The 13,100-nt window shown below is 43.3% G+C and overlaps 1 protein-coding gene across 1 annotated transcript; it reads left to right on the top strand.

The window, feature by feature from the left end:
- The first annotated feature begins 1,453 nt into the window (after positions 1–1,453).
- On the top strand, positions 1,454–6,940 carry ZMAT3 (zinc finger, matrin-type 3). The gene is made up of 5 exons (XM_010154714.1): positions 1,454–1,723; positions 3,280–3,399; positions 5,148–5,314; positions 5,426–5,526; positions 6,549–6,940. The coding sequence occupies exons 1-5, from the start codon at positions 1,454–1,456 to the stop codon at positions 6,758–6,760; spliced, it is 870 nt and encodes a 289-aa protein (XP_010153016.1). The 3' UTR covers positions 6,761–6,940.
- The last annotated feature ends 6,160 nt before the right edge of the window (positions 6,941–13,100 follow it).

Below are 13,100 nucleotides of genomic sequence, written 5' to 3'. Positions count from 1 at the left end.
ATGCTGTGTTAGGTATAGTTCTGGAATTCCTCAGAGCCTTGATGGTGGGGGCTATTTAAAAACACCACTCCTGGTGGCTCTATTACTGTCTTAAAAGCTTGTCCCCAAGGCAATGCATGCTTTTCTTTTCTTTTTCCCCTTTTTCTTTTTTTTCTTTCCTTTAGTTACTAGTAAAATCTGAACTGCCTCCAATCCTTTGTTATTTGGAAGTCTGTTTTTAGAGGTAAACATTTCAGAAATGCTTGTGTTACTCAAGCGCTCTAGTCCCCCTAATTTTCATATTTTTTTATTATTATTTTTCCTAATAGAACATAGACCTTGCTGGGGCTAGACTTTCAAAGGTAATACAGTACCTAAAAATGCAGGCATAAACTAGGATTTTCCAGAGCTTGAATGTAGCAAGGTATGTATCTCTTGCTAATTTTAGCAGATTGAAAATCCCAGAAGTTATCCTAGATGAATGCTATCTGCTTCTCCAGGTTCCTAAATACATTTGAAGTTAAATTATATTTTCAAAAGCAATTTAGGAGCAAAGTTCTTATGTGGCATTTATTTTACCATTCCCTAATTGACCGGAAGTGTTATTTTAAAATGTAGATGTGGCTCACTCTTTGCTCAAAAAAAGCCCATAGCATGAACATGGTTGCTACCAATGCAGCCTTAGTTGGAAGTGATCTGCGAAGGTCAAGACAATGCTTCTCTCTGTCCCAGTGTAGCAGTGAACAGGATTTGTTATGATAAGAAGCTAATAAGACATTAACAAAAGTAGCTGTGCCTTGATTCATAATATCATTGTTCTGCATTATTCCAGTAATGTTCATCCCAGGCTTTAGATGTGATTTATAAACTTTAATTAAATAAGCTTCTCTGAACTCCTTGTTGGAAGTGTAGGGTTAGTTCTCAAAACTTGAATTAACTGAGAAATAATTGAATAAAGGTTAATATGAGATAAGCTCTCCACTTTGCCAAAGAAAATACAGCTTATATGTTGCATTGGTTGTAGTTAGTAAAGGAAACACGAGAAATAGCTCAAGGTCATTCAACAAGACCATGGAGGAGAACCCTTGGGAGCTGACTGCATACAACAACATGCTCACGATGGTTCTCACTCTGCAACAAAAATGTGGACTTGAGAAAAGTTATCTGTAGAATATCTTTCCTCAGGAAGGTCTTTGTGACTATTTGAGGCGTGTGTGTGTATTCTATATCCACCTATATGTAAAAAAGAATGTCTGCTTTGAAATAGTTGGGTTCTTAAACTGTTGTAAACTGACTCATCCTACTTGGCATTGTGGAAAGGCATAAAACAGAGGCAGCGAAGTTGCAGAGTTGTGTCCTGCATTGTCAGCATTCCTGTTAACACTGTTTATTTCAGCATTTGTGTCTCTCTGGTCTAGATCTGAAGAAGACTCCTCATCCTTCAGAAGTAGTATGCTTACAGTCTTCCTGGCCAATGATTCTTCTACAGCAAGCAGGACTTCTTCCTCATCCTGAGAAGCCTTCATCTCTTCCTATGTCAGTGGCTACAAGGCCAAGAGCCAGCTCACCACTGTCCCCATCAAAATCTCTCGGACTGGGGCCTTCCTTTCATCACACACAAGAAGAAGAGCTTGCAAAGGTGGTGGAGCAGGACCCTATGCTGGAAGAACTGTGTAAGCCTCTGTGCTGTAAGCTTTGCAATGTCACTCTGAACTCGGCACAACAAGCCCAGGCTCATTACCAGGTAAGGAGAGTAGCAGGAGGCACGGGTTTCAGGGCTGCTGCATCTCCAGACGTACCTGTGCCAGCGCGTGCACTGCCGGTAGCGTTGCTGTGGTAGCACAGAGCTAAGCGTCGGCTAATGCACGAGAACTAACTTAGCTTCTCAAGAGGGTCTTGACAGCTGCTTTGAGGTGGCTGCACACCAGCAGCAGCATTTGAGGCTACTTCTACACCATCTAATGGACTGGAAGCTGTGACTAGAATTGCTCTGTAGACATATCCTCACCCTGCTTGAATTTGCTGTTTGTCCAGACATGGTGCAGTGCTTTCATTTAAGGAGTCATCACTGGCATGTTGTGAAAACTTTTTCCACAGGAACGGAGAAGTCATACAGAGATGGCATGGGTGAAAAGGCAGACACTCGTAATTTTCCTTTGGTTATGTTACGTATTTTCCACCTCTACGCTCATCCAATAAAATAGAACTTCTGATTCCACAGGTGTGACTTTGTAAGGCCTGAACAGATGCTTTCTGCTGGATCCAGCAGTGCAGTTAGGAAAGGGAGCCACTGCCATGTGCCCATCACTGCCTCCTTCCCAAGGTTATGCATATGACTGATCTGCTGGGCCATTTATGCAGACTTTCTCATCTGCTTCGGACAGCATCAGCTGAGCCAGCTCAGACCAAATGAATTTTGTTCAATCTGGTCTGGTTGACTTGTCTGAAATAGGTTAGGGACAATTTGTGTATAATTCTTTGCTAATACTGAATATGTCATAGTCTTACATTGCCCTATTTTACTAGTACCCTCTCTTACTAGTGCTCTATTTGTGTGAGATGTGGCAATAGTAACTTTCGCCACTAGCAAATCCAAAAGGGTGGTTTTCCATATCCTCAGGACGCCAGATACAGATCTTAGATTTGGCCCTGAAAAAGTGGTATCATGCCAGCGAAGAAGGGGTAGGTTGTATTAGTGTCACACTCCGATGTCTGATTTCTTCTGTGAGGGGACAGAAGTGCATCTATAGTACTTAACTTACATTTATGCATATGTCTTACTATGTATCCACAATGAGTATACATACTCTCGTGTAGCTCTATCAGGTTTTCAAAATACCAAAAAGGGCTAAGGTATATGCTTGCCAAGAGAATATGAAATATGAAGCAGGGTTTTTTAGGTTCAGTCTCATATTTTAACTCATGCTTGCAACCTGATGAAAAGAAGTGTGTGTGTTCAGGCTTATCAAAAACCTATGCAAAGCAGTTAGCATTTTATGTTTAAAATACAAAATACTGGTTTTAAGTGAAATGGAAACAGATTGAGGAACTAATTGCAACCTTACTGATTTGAGAAAACCAATTGAAAATAAGGCCGAATCGTGCTGGGTGGTAAGAATTTTGGAGAAGAGGGGGGATGCCAGCATCTCTCAAGTCCAGAGCTGTTATTTTCTGAGCGACAGCTCCTTTCCCTTAGGCACCATCTTCATAGCCGCTTTCTCATTTTGGTCTCTGTATCCTTTTTCTTTCAGTATAAGATACTATTATTAGGACAGAGATTAACTTAAGTTCTCTTTCCAGGGTAAAAACCACAGTAAGAAACTCCGAAATTACTATGCTGCCAATAGCTGTCCGGCACCTGCCAGAGTGACTAATGCGGTTGAGCCTGCCCCACCTCAGGTTGTCACCCTTCCAGCTCAGGTAAGGCATGGAGGGGGACTGAGATCATGCTGCTTCCTTGTCACCTAACCCCCAGTAAGGATAACTAGGTGTCAGGCTTTAAGGATTACTGCAGGAGTTGGGAAAGAATTTTCCTTGTGATGGCACAGGATGGTGGAAAGGGCTTGTTGTGAGCTGTTTGCTTTCCTTTGAAGGTGCAGATACTGATCTGCCCTTGCTGCAGAATATTGGACTAGAAATGTTCTATTTCTATGTGGCAAATACTTTGATTCCTAAGTAAGTCTGATGTGCTGCTGATCATGGTTGTTTAAGGGCAGGTATAAAACAGCATTGTTGGAGCTGGATTTGGACATAAGGGTGTGGCATCTGCTCTGCACGATGCATTGTGTGAGGGAAGCCTATATGGAAAAAGTGTTTAGATACTCCTACAGCCATTGCCCAGGGCTTTTACCAAATACCTCTTTTGTGCCTTTTGCAGTGCTTATTCCTGTGTGTAGGGTGAATGGACTGTTCCCTCAGTGATCCAGATTAATTCTGTCTTGGGCACTTAGAGGCAGAAGAGATGATTTTTGCTTTCTCCTTCTAGAATTCATCACTTCTGATTGTCATGAGACTTAACAGCTAACTTGGCTTTTGCATGTGACTGCTGGGATGCAGGGGTCGAAGCTGTGCCTGTCATTTCAGAAAGCATAAGCCTCTGTTGTCTGTGGAAAAGCGAAGAGCGTTTGCTGTAAGCAGCAGATTGTTATACATGCTGTCAGGGCTGCCAGAGGGAGACTCAGTCCCATTGAAAATGACTTTGCAGCTCACAGGACTGAATTGAGAAGGCATGGGGGCCCAGTCCTAGGTAGTGGGATGTGGGTGCTGTACTTGCTGTGGTTTCTGATGCATGTTTTTAATGGAGGAAATGGTCCATGGCAGTAAAAAGGCCACTTTGGGGCCCTGCAAGGGTTCAAGTTGCAACACAGAAATCGGTTGTGTGTGTGCATCTATAAGCTTCAACAGTATCAAAGGAGACGTGAAAGAAGCTGGACTTGGCAGGTGCCACAGTGACAGGGCTGTATGAATCACTGCTGCTGCACTGTTTACAAAGCACTTTCTCTGGATGATACACTAACACTGGTGAGACGTGGTTGCTGCCCCAGCTGCTTGTGGTCTGACTAGCAGGGGAGGTACCATTCATGTGGTAGGAGCTACTGATTGTGAGGTTGGGTCCTTCCTTGGAAGTCTTAATCCAGGTTTCCTCCTACCTGAAGGGTAAGGATCAAAGATTTGGCAGCTCTGCAACTGTTTTTTCTCTCTTAGGAGAGCTAAGGTCAGGGAGCTGTGTAGAGGCAGAGTACTGTGTAGAGATTGGGTACACTAAATAGGAGACAGAAGCACCTTTACTTTTCAGTGGATCTTCCTCAGTGTGAAAGTCACTGTTTATCAGCTCTCGGTAGTCAGGAGTAGAGGAGTTAAATCGTTACTGGGAAGTAAGCAAGCCTCTGTGGTGTACCGGGTGTTAGTTCAAATTGCTTTCCTCTCCATCTGAGGCCAGGGATTTGCCTAGATCTCAAGAAATTTGCAGATTCTCCTGGAGGCTTAGGCAGGGAAATTGAAGCTCTTGTAAGAACAGTTTGGGGAGCACTTGAGTGTCCTAATCCATATGCTCTAATTCCAGCCCTCTTGCTGCCTGTCGAAGACAATACTGGTCTCAGTTCCTGTGATTCAAATATTTCAACAACTTAACCTTCTCTTTTACATGCTGTCTCTCCCTTTGCTGCTAGATGGGATCCAGTAAACCAGGTGGCCGAGTGATCTTGGCCACAGAGAATGATTACTGCAAGCTTTGCGATGCCTCATTTAGTTCTCCGGCTGTGGCACAGGCTCACTACCAAGGGAAAAATCATGCCAAACGGCTGCGTCTTGCAGAAGCACAGAATAACTCATTCTCGTAGGTATTGTTCAACTTCACGCTCAGGCTGAAAGCATGTGGCAATGTCTCTGGCAGTCTTTTTCTAAGAAAACTCTGCATTTCAGCTGTTCATATTTGTTTAATCTTCAGGGATGCATCAGAACTAGGCAAACGAAGGGCAAGGAAAGAAGGGAATGAATATAAGATGATGCAGAACAGAAGAAATATGTATACAGTTCAAAACAACACAGGTAACTGGGAGCTTGCATCTGTTCTATAGTTGGAATAATAATAAATAATAAACAGGCTTGTTTATCTTCTGTTTCGGAGGTCTGTTTTAGCAGAGGCAGGTTGTGAAAAGAGCTGATCCTAGCTCTGCTGATCCTTCATGTCTGCATGTTTTTTCCCAGCTGCTAAAGTTGCTTTGTTTTGTCAGCCTGCTTGTTAGTTCAGTTTCTCAGTTTGTAACTTAATTTACCATCTGCCTGTCTCTAAGGCTGCTCTAAGTGGTGACAATTTTCCTGCTTTATTTTCTTGGCGAGTGGCCAGGTGCTTTGACTCCTACTGTAGCACATCAACCTGTACTTGCACTCCCATGACCAGAATGAGAGAGCAGGTTAGCCTCCCTCTAAGACCATCTGTTCCTAGAATAGAATCCTTCCCCAGGTGTTAGATACTAACTTTGCCTCTTTACTGTGATTTAAAGTGTGTTTTATAGTGTCCTGCCCAGCATCTGTTTCTCTTTTTTCTTTTCATTTTGAGTTGTGTAATGAGCACGTATTAGCTGAAACTCTGATGCCTGGTGAAACTTGGTTTAATTGTGTCATTCTAACCGCTGTCATGTGGAAAAGTAAAATTATTACAAAATTTATTTAATAGAGCTTGAGAAGATTTTTAACTGCAGCAACTTATTCTGATCAAAAGACTGGTTTACTTCTGGAGTTGGAGGGTTAAGGTGGAAAAAAAAAGGCTTGCCTCACCACTTAAATGATTAAACTCCTAATTTTCAAAGCCCTATTGATTTTTAACAAGACTGGGACACTAAGTCCAGTCTGATTTAGAAAATACAAGCAATTACTGCTCCCTGATGTGCTACAGCCCTGTAAATCTGGATCTCAGTGGAGAAGTCGTGGGAAAATAAGGTTCAGACTCTAATCAGTTAAAGAAACTAATCTTTGCTTCTTTTTCAACATTTGTTGAACTTAGAAGTTGTCACTGAAATGCCTAGAGCTTTTCTTTCTTGTAGATAAAGCAGGCCTTTCTGTCTCCTCAGGTCCCTATTTCAATCCCCGCTCACGCCAGAGGATTCCTCGGGATCTGGCCATGTGCGTCACTCCCAGCGGCCAGTTCTACTGCTCCATGTGCAACGCCGGGGCCAGCGAGGAGATGGAGTTCAGACAGCACTTAGAAAGCAAACAGCATAAAAGCAAGGTGTCCGAACAGCGGTATAGGCATGAGATGGAGAACCTAGGCTATGTACAATGACATGCCACCCTTGGTAGTAGTTTGCAAATAGAGCAGCTTGTCTCTCGCCTGCTGTTTGCCACATGCCCTGCTTTGTGCTCCATTTGATAGGAGTATGCTCTCGAGCTATACATGTAACACCTGCAAACTTAATGGTATGGTTAGGTTTTTTTTCTATCATAGTTGGCAGGATGATGCTGTGCAGGACATGAAGTGTTTTTGATGTTTGTTTGCTAATTATCTAAGGCTCTTCATTGTATTGAGTGGCGGGGAGGACTTTGTTTTCTCCCCAGCCTTCTGCATGGATATGCAAAGCCCAAGAAGTGCTGGGAACTTCTGTGGTTCTACCACACAGGTGGACCATGTGCAAAGCCCACTTCCCTCTTTGCACAGTGCAGAGCAGTGCTCCAGTATGCCTCCCTAACAGCAGACTGAATCTCTGGGCAGCTTGTAAAGGAGGGTCAGGAATGGGGCCTGTGAATGTGTGAATTAGGTGATGTACTTGTCCACAAACTGCTGCTTGTGGCCCCCATTACAGCCCAGAGTAAGTTCTTTCCACATCGTTGTAGAAAGGCTGTGCGTACCTCTCCGCCTTGGAGGGTTGTGCCTCTTACCACTTCCTCTGTGATGCAGATTTCATTCTGAACATCTGACACTGGATATCAGCCGATTAGCCCCATTCATAAATACTCTCTTCTACCAGTTAGCAGTGAAAAAAGATTCTTGTTGTTGGATGGGCACCTTAATGCACCATGTGTGTAGTTCATATCCCTGAGGAGAGTCTGGGGTGGGGTGTCTCTGGCTTAATGAACTGAATTGGAAAGCAAACCTGCTCAGATTAATTGTACTCTGTTCTGATTCTGCCTTAGACTGAGTAGGGTTGAGGATAGGTTGGAAGGAGCTGTTAGCTGTAATTTCTTTGCTTACTGAGGTAGACGAGAGACAGTGTTCATCTCTGGCCTGCAGCTCTGTTGCCATGAGAGAGTAGGGCTGCCTGGACCTTGAGGAGCAGATATCGGTGTGTCCTACTTCCATGCCATTCCCTGGACAAAGCTCGGTGGGTGTTATAGAGGAGAGGTGAAATGCTCCTTTGAACTACAGCTACCAATATTGGATGAATTTTTCTCCCCTTTTTCTTTTCCCATCTCAGAATGGGTTTTAATTCTATTCCTTGATGTGAGTTTCATTGTTTTAGGGACCATAAAACATCCAAACTTGGTAGGAAGTAAATGTCGGGGGTGATGATTGTTTGAGTAACAGCTTTTTGGCCACACAGAAGTATTCATGAAACTTGTTAGCAACTTTATAAGTGCAGACAAACCCAGAGGTTGTGTTTCTGTTTTGATTTTCCTTAGCAAAAGTAGAAAGAAGATAAAGAGCAGAAGTAGGGCTGACCTTCATTTTTCTGCTCGTTTGGGTAGATGTGAGAAGCTGTGGTTGGAATCCAGTTCACAGTGTTTCTAAGACACTGGCTCCAGTAGCAAGTGGGGTGTGTAGCTAACCGCCGTTGGACCCGATTCACCACTGCGCTGCTGCGGCTGTACGCTGGTACAGCTTCATTGACTAGAGTGGCAGGTAGAGAGAGGGATAAAGGGAGCATCATGGCTTGTCTCTCACTCCTCTTTAGGCAGTAGGTTGAATTAGATGCAGCTCTGTTGGTTTCAGTAGCATTTTACCAGGGATAAATTTTACCTAGTGCATAATGTTGAAGGTAGCTGCCCCACCCCCTTTTTTTGCCATTCTGATTCTGCCTCTTGCATTCCAAAAGAATTTTCTGCTTGCCTTAAAAAAACAAAAAAATGAGTAAACTTACAAAAAATTCCAGATAGTTGTTGTTCATCTTTCTAATCCACCTCAAAAAGGCTTGTTGAACTTGGCTGCTCCTCAGAAACCAAGTATTGTTATGGTTACCTACCTGAGCATCAGGTAGCCATACAACCTTAATGCATCCTTCCTAAATCCAGGCAAGGTGAGGTCTTGCACAGTAGTCGGAGCAACCACCAACGTCATTCCATGATGGTCCTTGCTCGGCAGATACAGGCAGGCCACCGGACATCCTCTTGAAGGGGGGATTCTCTCCCCTGCTTTGTGCAAAGGCCACGTAAACAGGGTTTGTGAGCTGGAGCACATTAGAAGGTGGGAGGTGCCCAGGTTGCAGAGCACTAACTGTGCAGTTTTTACAGCCTGTAAGTCTGTATCTCCTGTGCTTTCCTGCCCCTGGCTCACCTGTGTGGCCTTGAAGAACATTCTCCTTGCAAAAAAAATCCCTCATCAGCCTTTTCCCCTCATCTTTTGCAGTCAAAGAACAGCTCTGGTTTTCTCTTTGTGTTCTGTCTTTTGTTTCGCTAGGCTGACACCACTGTGCAGGGACAGGGGAGCTGGATAAGCCTACCCATAGTGTGTTTCACCAGAATGATCCCTGCATTATGGTTAAACATCCCTCCCGCTGTAAATTAAAGCGTGGCATTTCCCACAGGCTGCAATCAGTAGCAGAAAACCAACACTTAGAAAAATAGGAGCTGGATGAGCTGTAGGTACTGGTGTTGTCTAGCTTAGAGGTAGGACCAAGAAGGCATCCTTTCTGCTTTCCTGTGTCCCAGAAATCAACTGTTCACCGTTTTGCTTTGGTTGCTGCTCCTGCTTTCAGCCCAGCAATCTGCTCCTCATTTGGCACTTCCAGTGATGGCTGGAGGTATCGATACTCAGTTTGCTCCACGTGCTGTCACCTCCTGGTAACGCAGCTGGTGCAAACGTGCCGCAGCACGCCAGGGTGCTACCGCGTTCGGGGGGTGTGCGAGGGAGGCACAGGGCGCTGTTCCTGTGGGCTCCTCTCCACACAGGGCTGAGCCTGGTTTTGAGGAATTGCTTGAGTCTGCCCTGAACAGAGAGGCCTGTAGCTGCTTTGTTTTGTTCAAGGGAGTACAAGAAGTGAATGTCATCATCCTGAGAATTTCAAAGCGGTGGGTTACATAGCAGGGATAAAGCAGAGAGGGGGGCTCAAGCAACAAAGTAGGACAGGTTTCCTACGCGGGAAGAAAGATCTTTCTTGCTGGAAGCAGCAGCTGAGACTCGCTTTGCCCCAGCGCTCTGTTGTGGCCCTTCCCTACAAATGACCAAAGCTTTCCTCCCCACCTTCAGCATTGCTTAATGGCTTGTGATCTTCCCTCTCCCTCCAGCACAGACAATTGTTGACCACAAAGAGAAGACACAACACCTCACTGAACCTCATTAGGGTTCAGGTCAATCCAAACTCATACTTGTTAGCATGGGAAACTGGGTGGATCTTTATTTTATTCTGTGAAATCTGTTCTCTAAATTAGTGTTCAACACACATTTGAAAGCATGTCCTGGCCAAACCCTGTTTGACATAGATGGGCTGGGGAGAATACCGTACAACTGTAGTTCCACTTTCTAGACCCACTTAATCCTTTTCTCATGTTAAAGTACCAAACCCAAGAAACAGGACTTCTGTGAAGCTGTCACATTGGCCAGTAGGTTAATGACCTTTGCTGCTAGAAACAAAATATCAGTGTGTTCATATTTATTTTACTGTGCTGACCACTAATTGATTTGTTAATATTTAAGGCATTATTCTGTAGGTTGTTTTTGTTTAAATAGAAGACTCTACATCGCACTTTGCTTTTGAATCAGATCAGGTATTTATTATATTTGTGAAAATGTTTTCCCTCCCACCTATGTATTGTTTTCTGTACCTTAATGCAAAAAAATATCCCCAAACAACAACAAACACCCCAAAACCAAAAAATCCCAAATCCAACCAGTGGATCTTTTTTGTTTCTTTTCATGCCAGACAAAATGGTGATTTCCTTGCAACTTGCTCTTAAATGTCCATTTCTAATTTTTTTTTTTCTCCAGTGGTTTCTTTGGTAAGTTGGGATGACAATTTTAGAGACAAATGAAGTTCTACATTTAAGCGTTTCTTTTAAGGCAAGGAAGTAAACTGTGTGGAATCCATGTATTTGTGAGGAGTATGAAAGTGATTCTAGTTTGTTTGTATTAAGCATTAGCTGTTATTTTGCATTCTGCACTAATGAGTAAATGTGTTCTAATCTTGCCTAACATTGGTCTACTCTTGACTTTTTGCTTTCTTCACATACATCAAAAGGAACCTTGAAAACTTCTGTGGAGTTGCTTAGGACGGTCATCAGTGTAACAAAATACAGATTTTATTCTGTAAAGCTTGTTGTCTTTTTTCCCTTTTCTGGATGCCCATTATAGGGCATCACAAGGGGAAGCTATTGCCATAAGCACAGATTCATATTTTAGCTCACTAATGCATGATGTCCTCTGGCTACGTTACGTAGGTAATACTCCCACTGCAGTCAATGGGAACCTTGCCCTCGTCAGAGGTAAATAAAATACCCTAGCTAAAAATATAATGGTGGCTAGGGCCAGGCAAGGTACATTGCTAAAATCTGCCTTTTACTCCTGTGTTTGGGTTACAACACTCTTAAGGTTTTGCTTTTTGAGGAAAGTGTGTCTGGTTCTGTAAGGATTTGGTCCTGTTCCAGCTAAATAGTTTGAAGTACGTTGACTTTGGTTGAGTAGGAGCAAGCCTTGAAAAACCCTTCAGGAATTTCATACTGCTGATGTTTTCTCATATATGTGGTTTTTGTTCTGTGTGGGTTCGGTGGTGGATTTTTTTTTTTGGGTAGGGTTTGTTTTTTTTTTTAAACTTTATAACCATATATACAAGGATGCTCTGGATGAGGTGGCCATCTGTTGCCAGTTATTGGAAAATGAATGCCATGGTTGCCAAAGGGTTAATGGAGAAGTATGGACCTGGTTTCTTTGAAGTTAGTGCTTAGGGTCCTGTTGTTTTGAGCTGGGCTGGCTTCTTTGCCATCTGCATAAAGTTGGAAGTGAAAAGAAAATCCTCTTTCAAATAAATCTCATCAAATAGTAGTTCTGGGAATCTCCTTTTAAAAAAATCTATCACAACTAAAACTGTACATTTTTATCTGAAATATCAGCAGGTGAAGGCAGGACTGTGGATTTTTAAAAATAAAATCAATTTTTCAGTCTGTGTTTTGCAGGGGAAAGCTACTTGATTTAATTTCCTTCTGCATCTGTCCAGCAACATCATTTGTAAGCGCTTTGAACGTGTTTCATCTAGAGCCTTCTTGTCAGGTTGGTTTTGTACATTTATCCTTATTTTCTTTATATTGTACTGACCCCAGTGAGGGAATAGGTGATGAAAATGATTTTTTCTTTTTTTTTTTTTCCTTCTTCAGTATATAATAAATCATCTTGCTCTTATCATTGCACTGCCTTAGTGTTTGGTATTGCTACTGCTTGTGATATGGCTGGACTATGCATGACTGAATTGATTTTAGCCTAGCACTGAGTGCAGCTACATGAATAATATGATAAAGGAGTATAGGCCAGTGTGGAATTTGTTGCTCTGGAATGGAGTCAGTGTTCTTTCAGCTAAGACCAAAAGCCATGGAATTCTCCCTCTCAGCTGTCTTGGCTTCAAGAGGGGTTGGGAGTGCTCAGCACCTGACAGGGTGGGACCCAGAAGATATGGGAAGGGGTCTGTTTCCAGGTGTGCTTCCACCTTGGGTAGACAGCACAAGCTCTGGAACAGCCCCAGGCTAGCCACAGGCGGACTTTCAACTCTAACTGTAAAAAGGTGGGGACAAGCTGAACCTGGTGATACTTACATTTGCACATTTTTTGCCAGTGTGCTATTTCCCTCTTTCATTCCTTGAGGGCTCCAGAAGAGCATATGCTTATGCAGCATAAATGACTTTCCAAACAGAAAGGACATCTTGTACCTGAGCCTTGAAGCAGAGAAGATCTGGGGTTTGCTGGGCTCATCTCAGGGAAGAGGAAGAACGTTGCGGTTCCTTGGTGCTGCTGCCATGCTGTTAGTGCAGTCAGCTGTTGACCTCGAGGGCAGTGTCCTGGTGGCACCTGGATTCAGTCAGGGTGTGTGACTGCTGATGAGGTGCAGCTCTGAATGTAGAGACAACTGTGAACCGGGATGTGTCCTGTTCTCTGTTATTCAAGGCATCAGGCTCTTACAGTGAATAGTAACACTGTGGTGGAATTATCCTGATTTACTGTTTTGTTGGGCTGGGAGCCGCCTAAGTGCTTAGGTGACTTCTGTGCTAACAAGTGCAGGAGGTTTTATGTTTTCTTATTTGTAGTAAAGCGGGTCATAAAGACTTGGAACTGGAACTTAATGTTAAATCTGACCCCAGCCTTTCCTTGTCTTATGCCCAAGCAGATGATGTTCCTTTCAGCCATCCTAGGAACCACAGAGGAGCAAACCTTGACAGGGCAGTGTGTTCCCCTTATCAGATGTTAAAGCACTGCCTTTTAAATACTTACA

The sequence above is a fragment of the Eurypyga helias genome, unplaced genomic scaffold (genome assembly GCF_000690775.1).
Source record: "Eurypyga helias isolate BGI_N326 unplaced genomic scaffold, ASM69077v1 scaffold4817, whole genome shotgun sequence".
NCBI classification, from domain to species: Eukaryota; Metazoa; Chordata; class Aves; order Eurypygiformes; family Eurypygidae; genus Eurypyga; species Eurypyga helias.
The sequence above is the reverse complement of the archived record's forward strand: the minus strand, read 5'-3'. Positions and strand labels throughout refer to the sequence as shown.

What these genes read in the sequence shown, in the direction of transcription:
- ZMAT3 (XM_010154714.1), top strand. Translation starts at nt 1,454, where the DNA reads ATGATTCTTCTACAGCAAGCAGGACTTCTTCCTCATCCTGAGAAGCCT. An exon ending in GCACAGAATAACTCATTCTC is followed by an intron (nt 5,315 to 5,425) that starts GTAGGTATTGTT and finishes TTTAATCTTCAG; the next exon opens with GGATGCATCAGAACTAGGCA. An exon ending in TACAGTTCAAAACAACACAG is followed by an intron (nt 5,527 to 6,548) that starts GTAACTGGGAGC and finishes CTGTCTCCTCAG; the next exon opens with GTCCCTATTTCAATCCCCGC.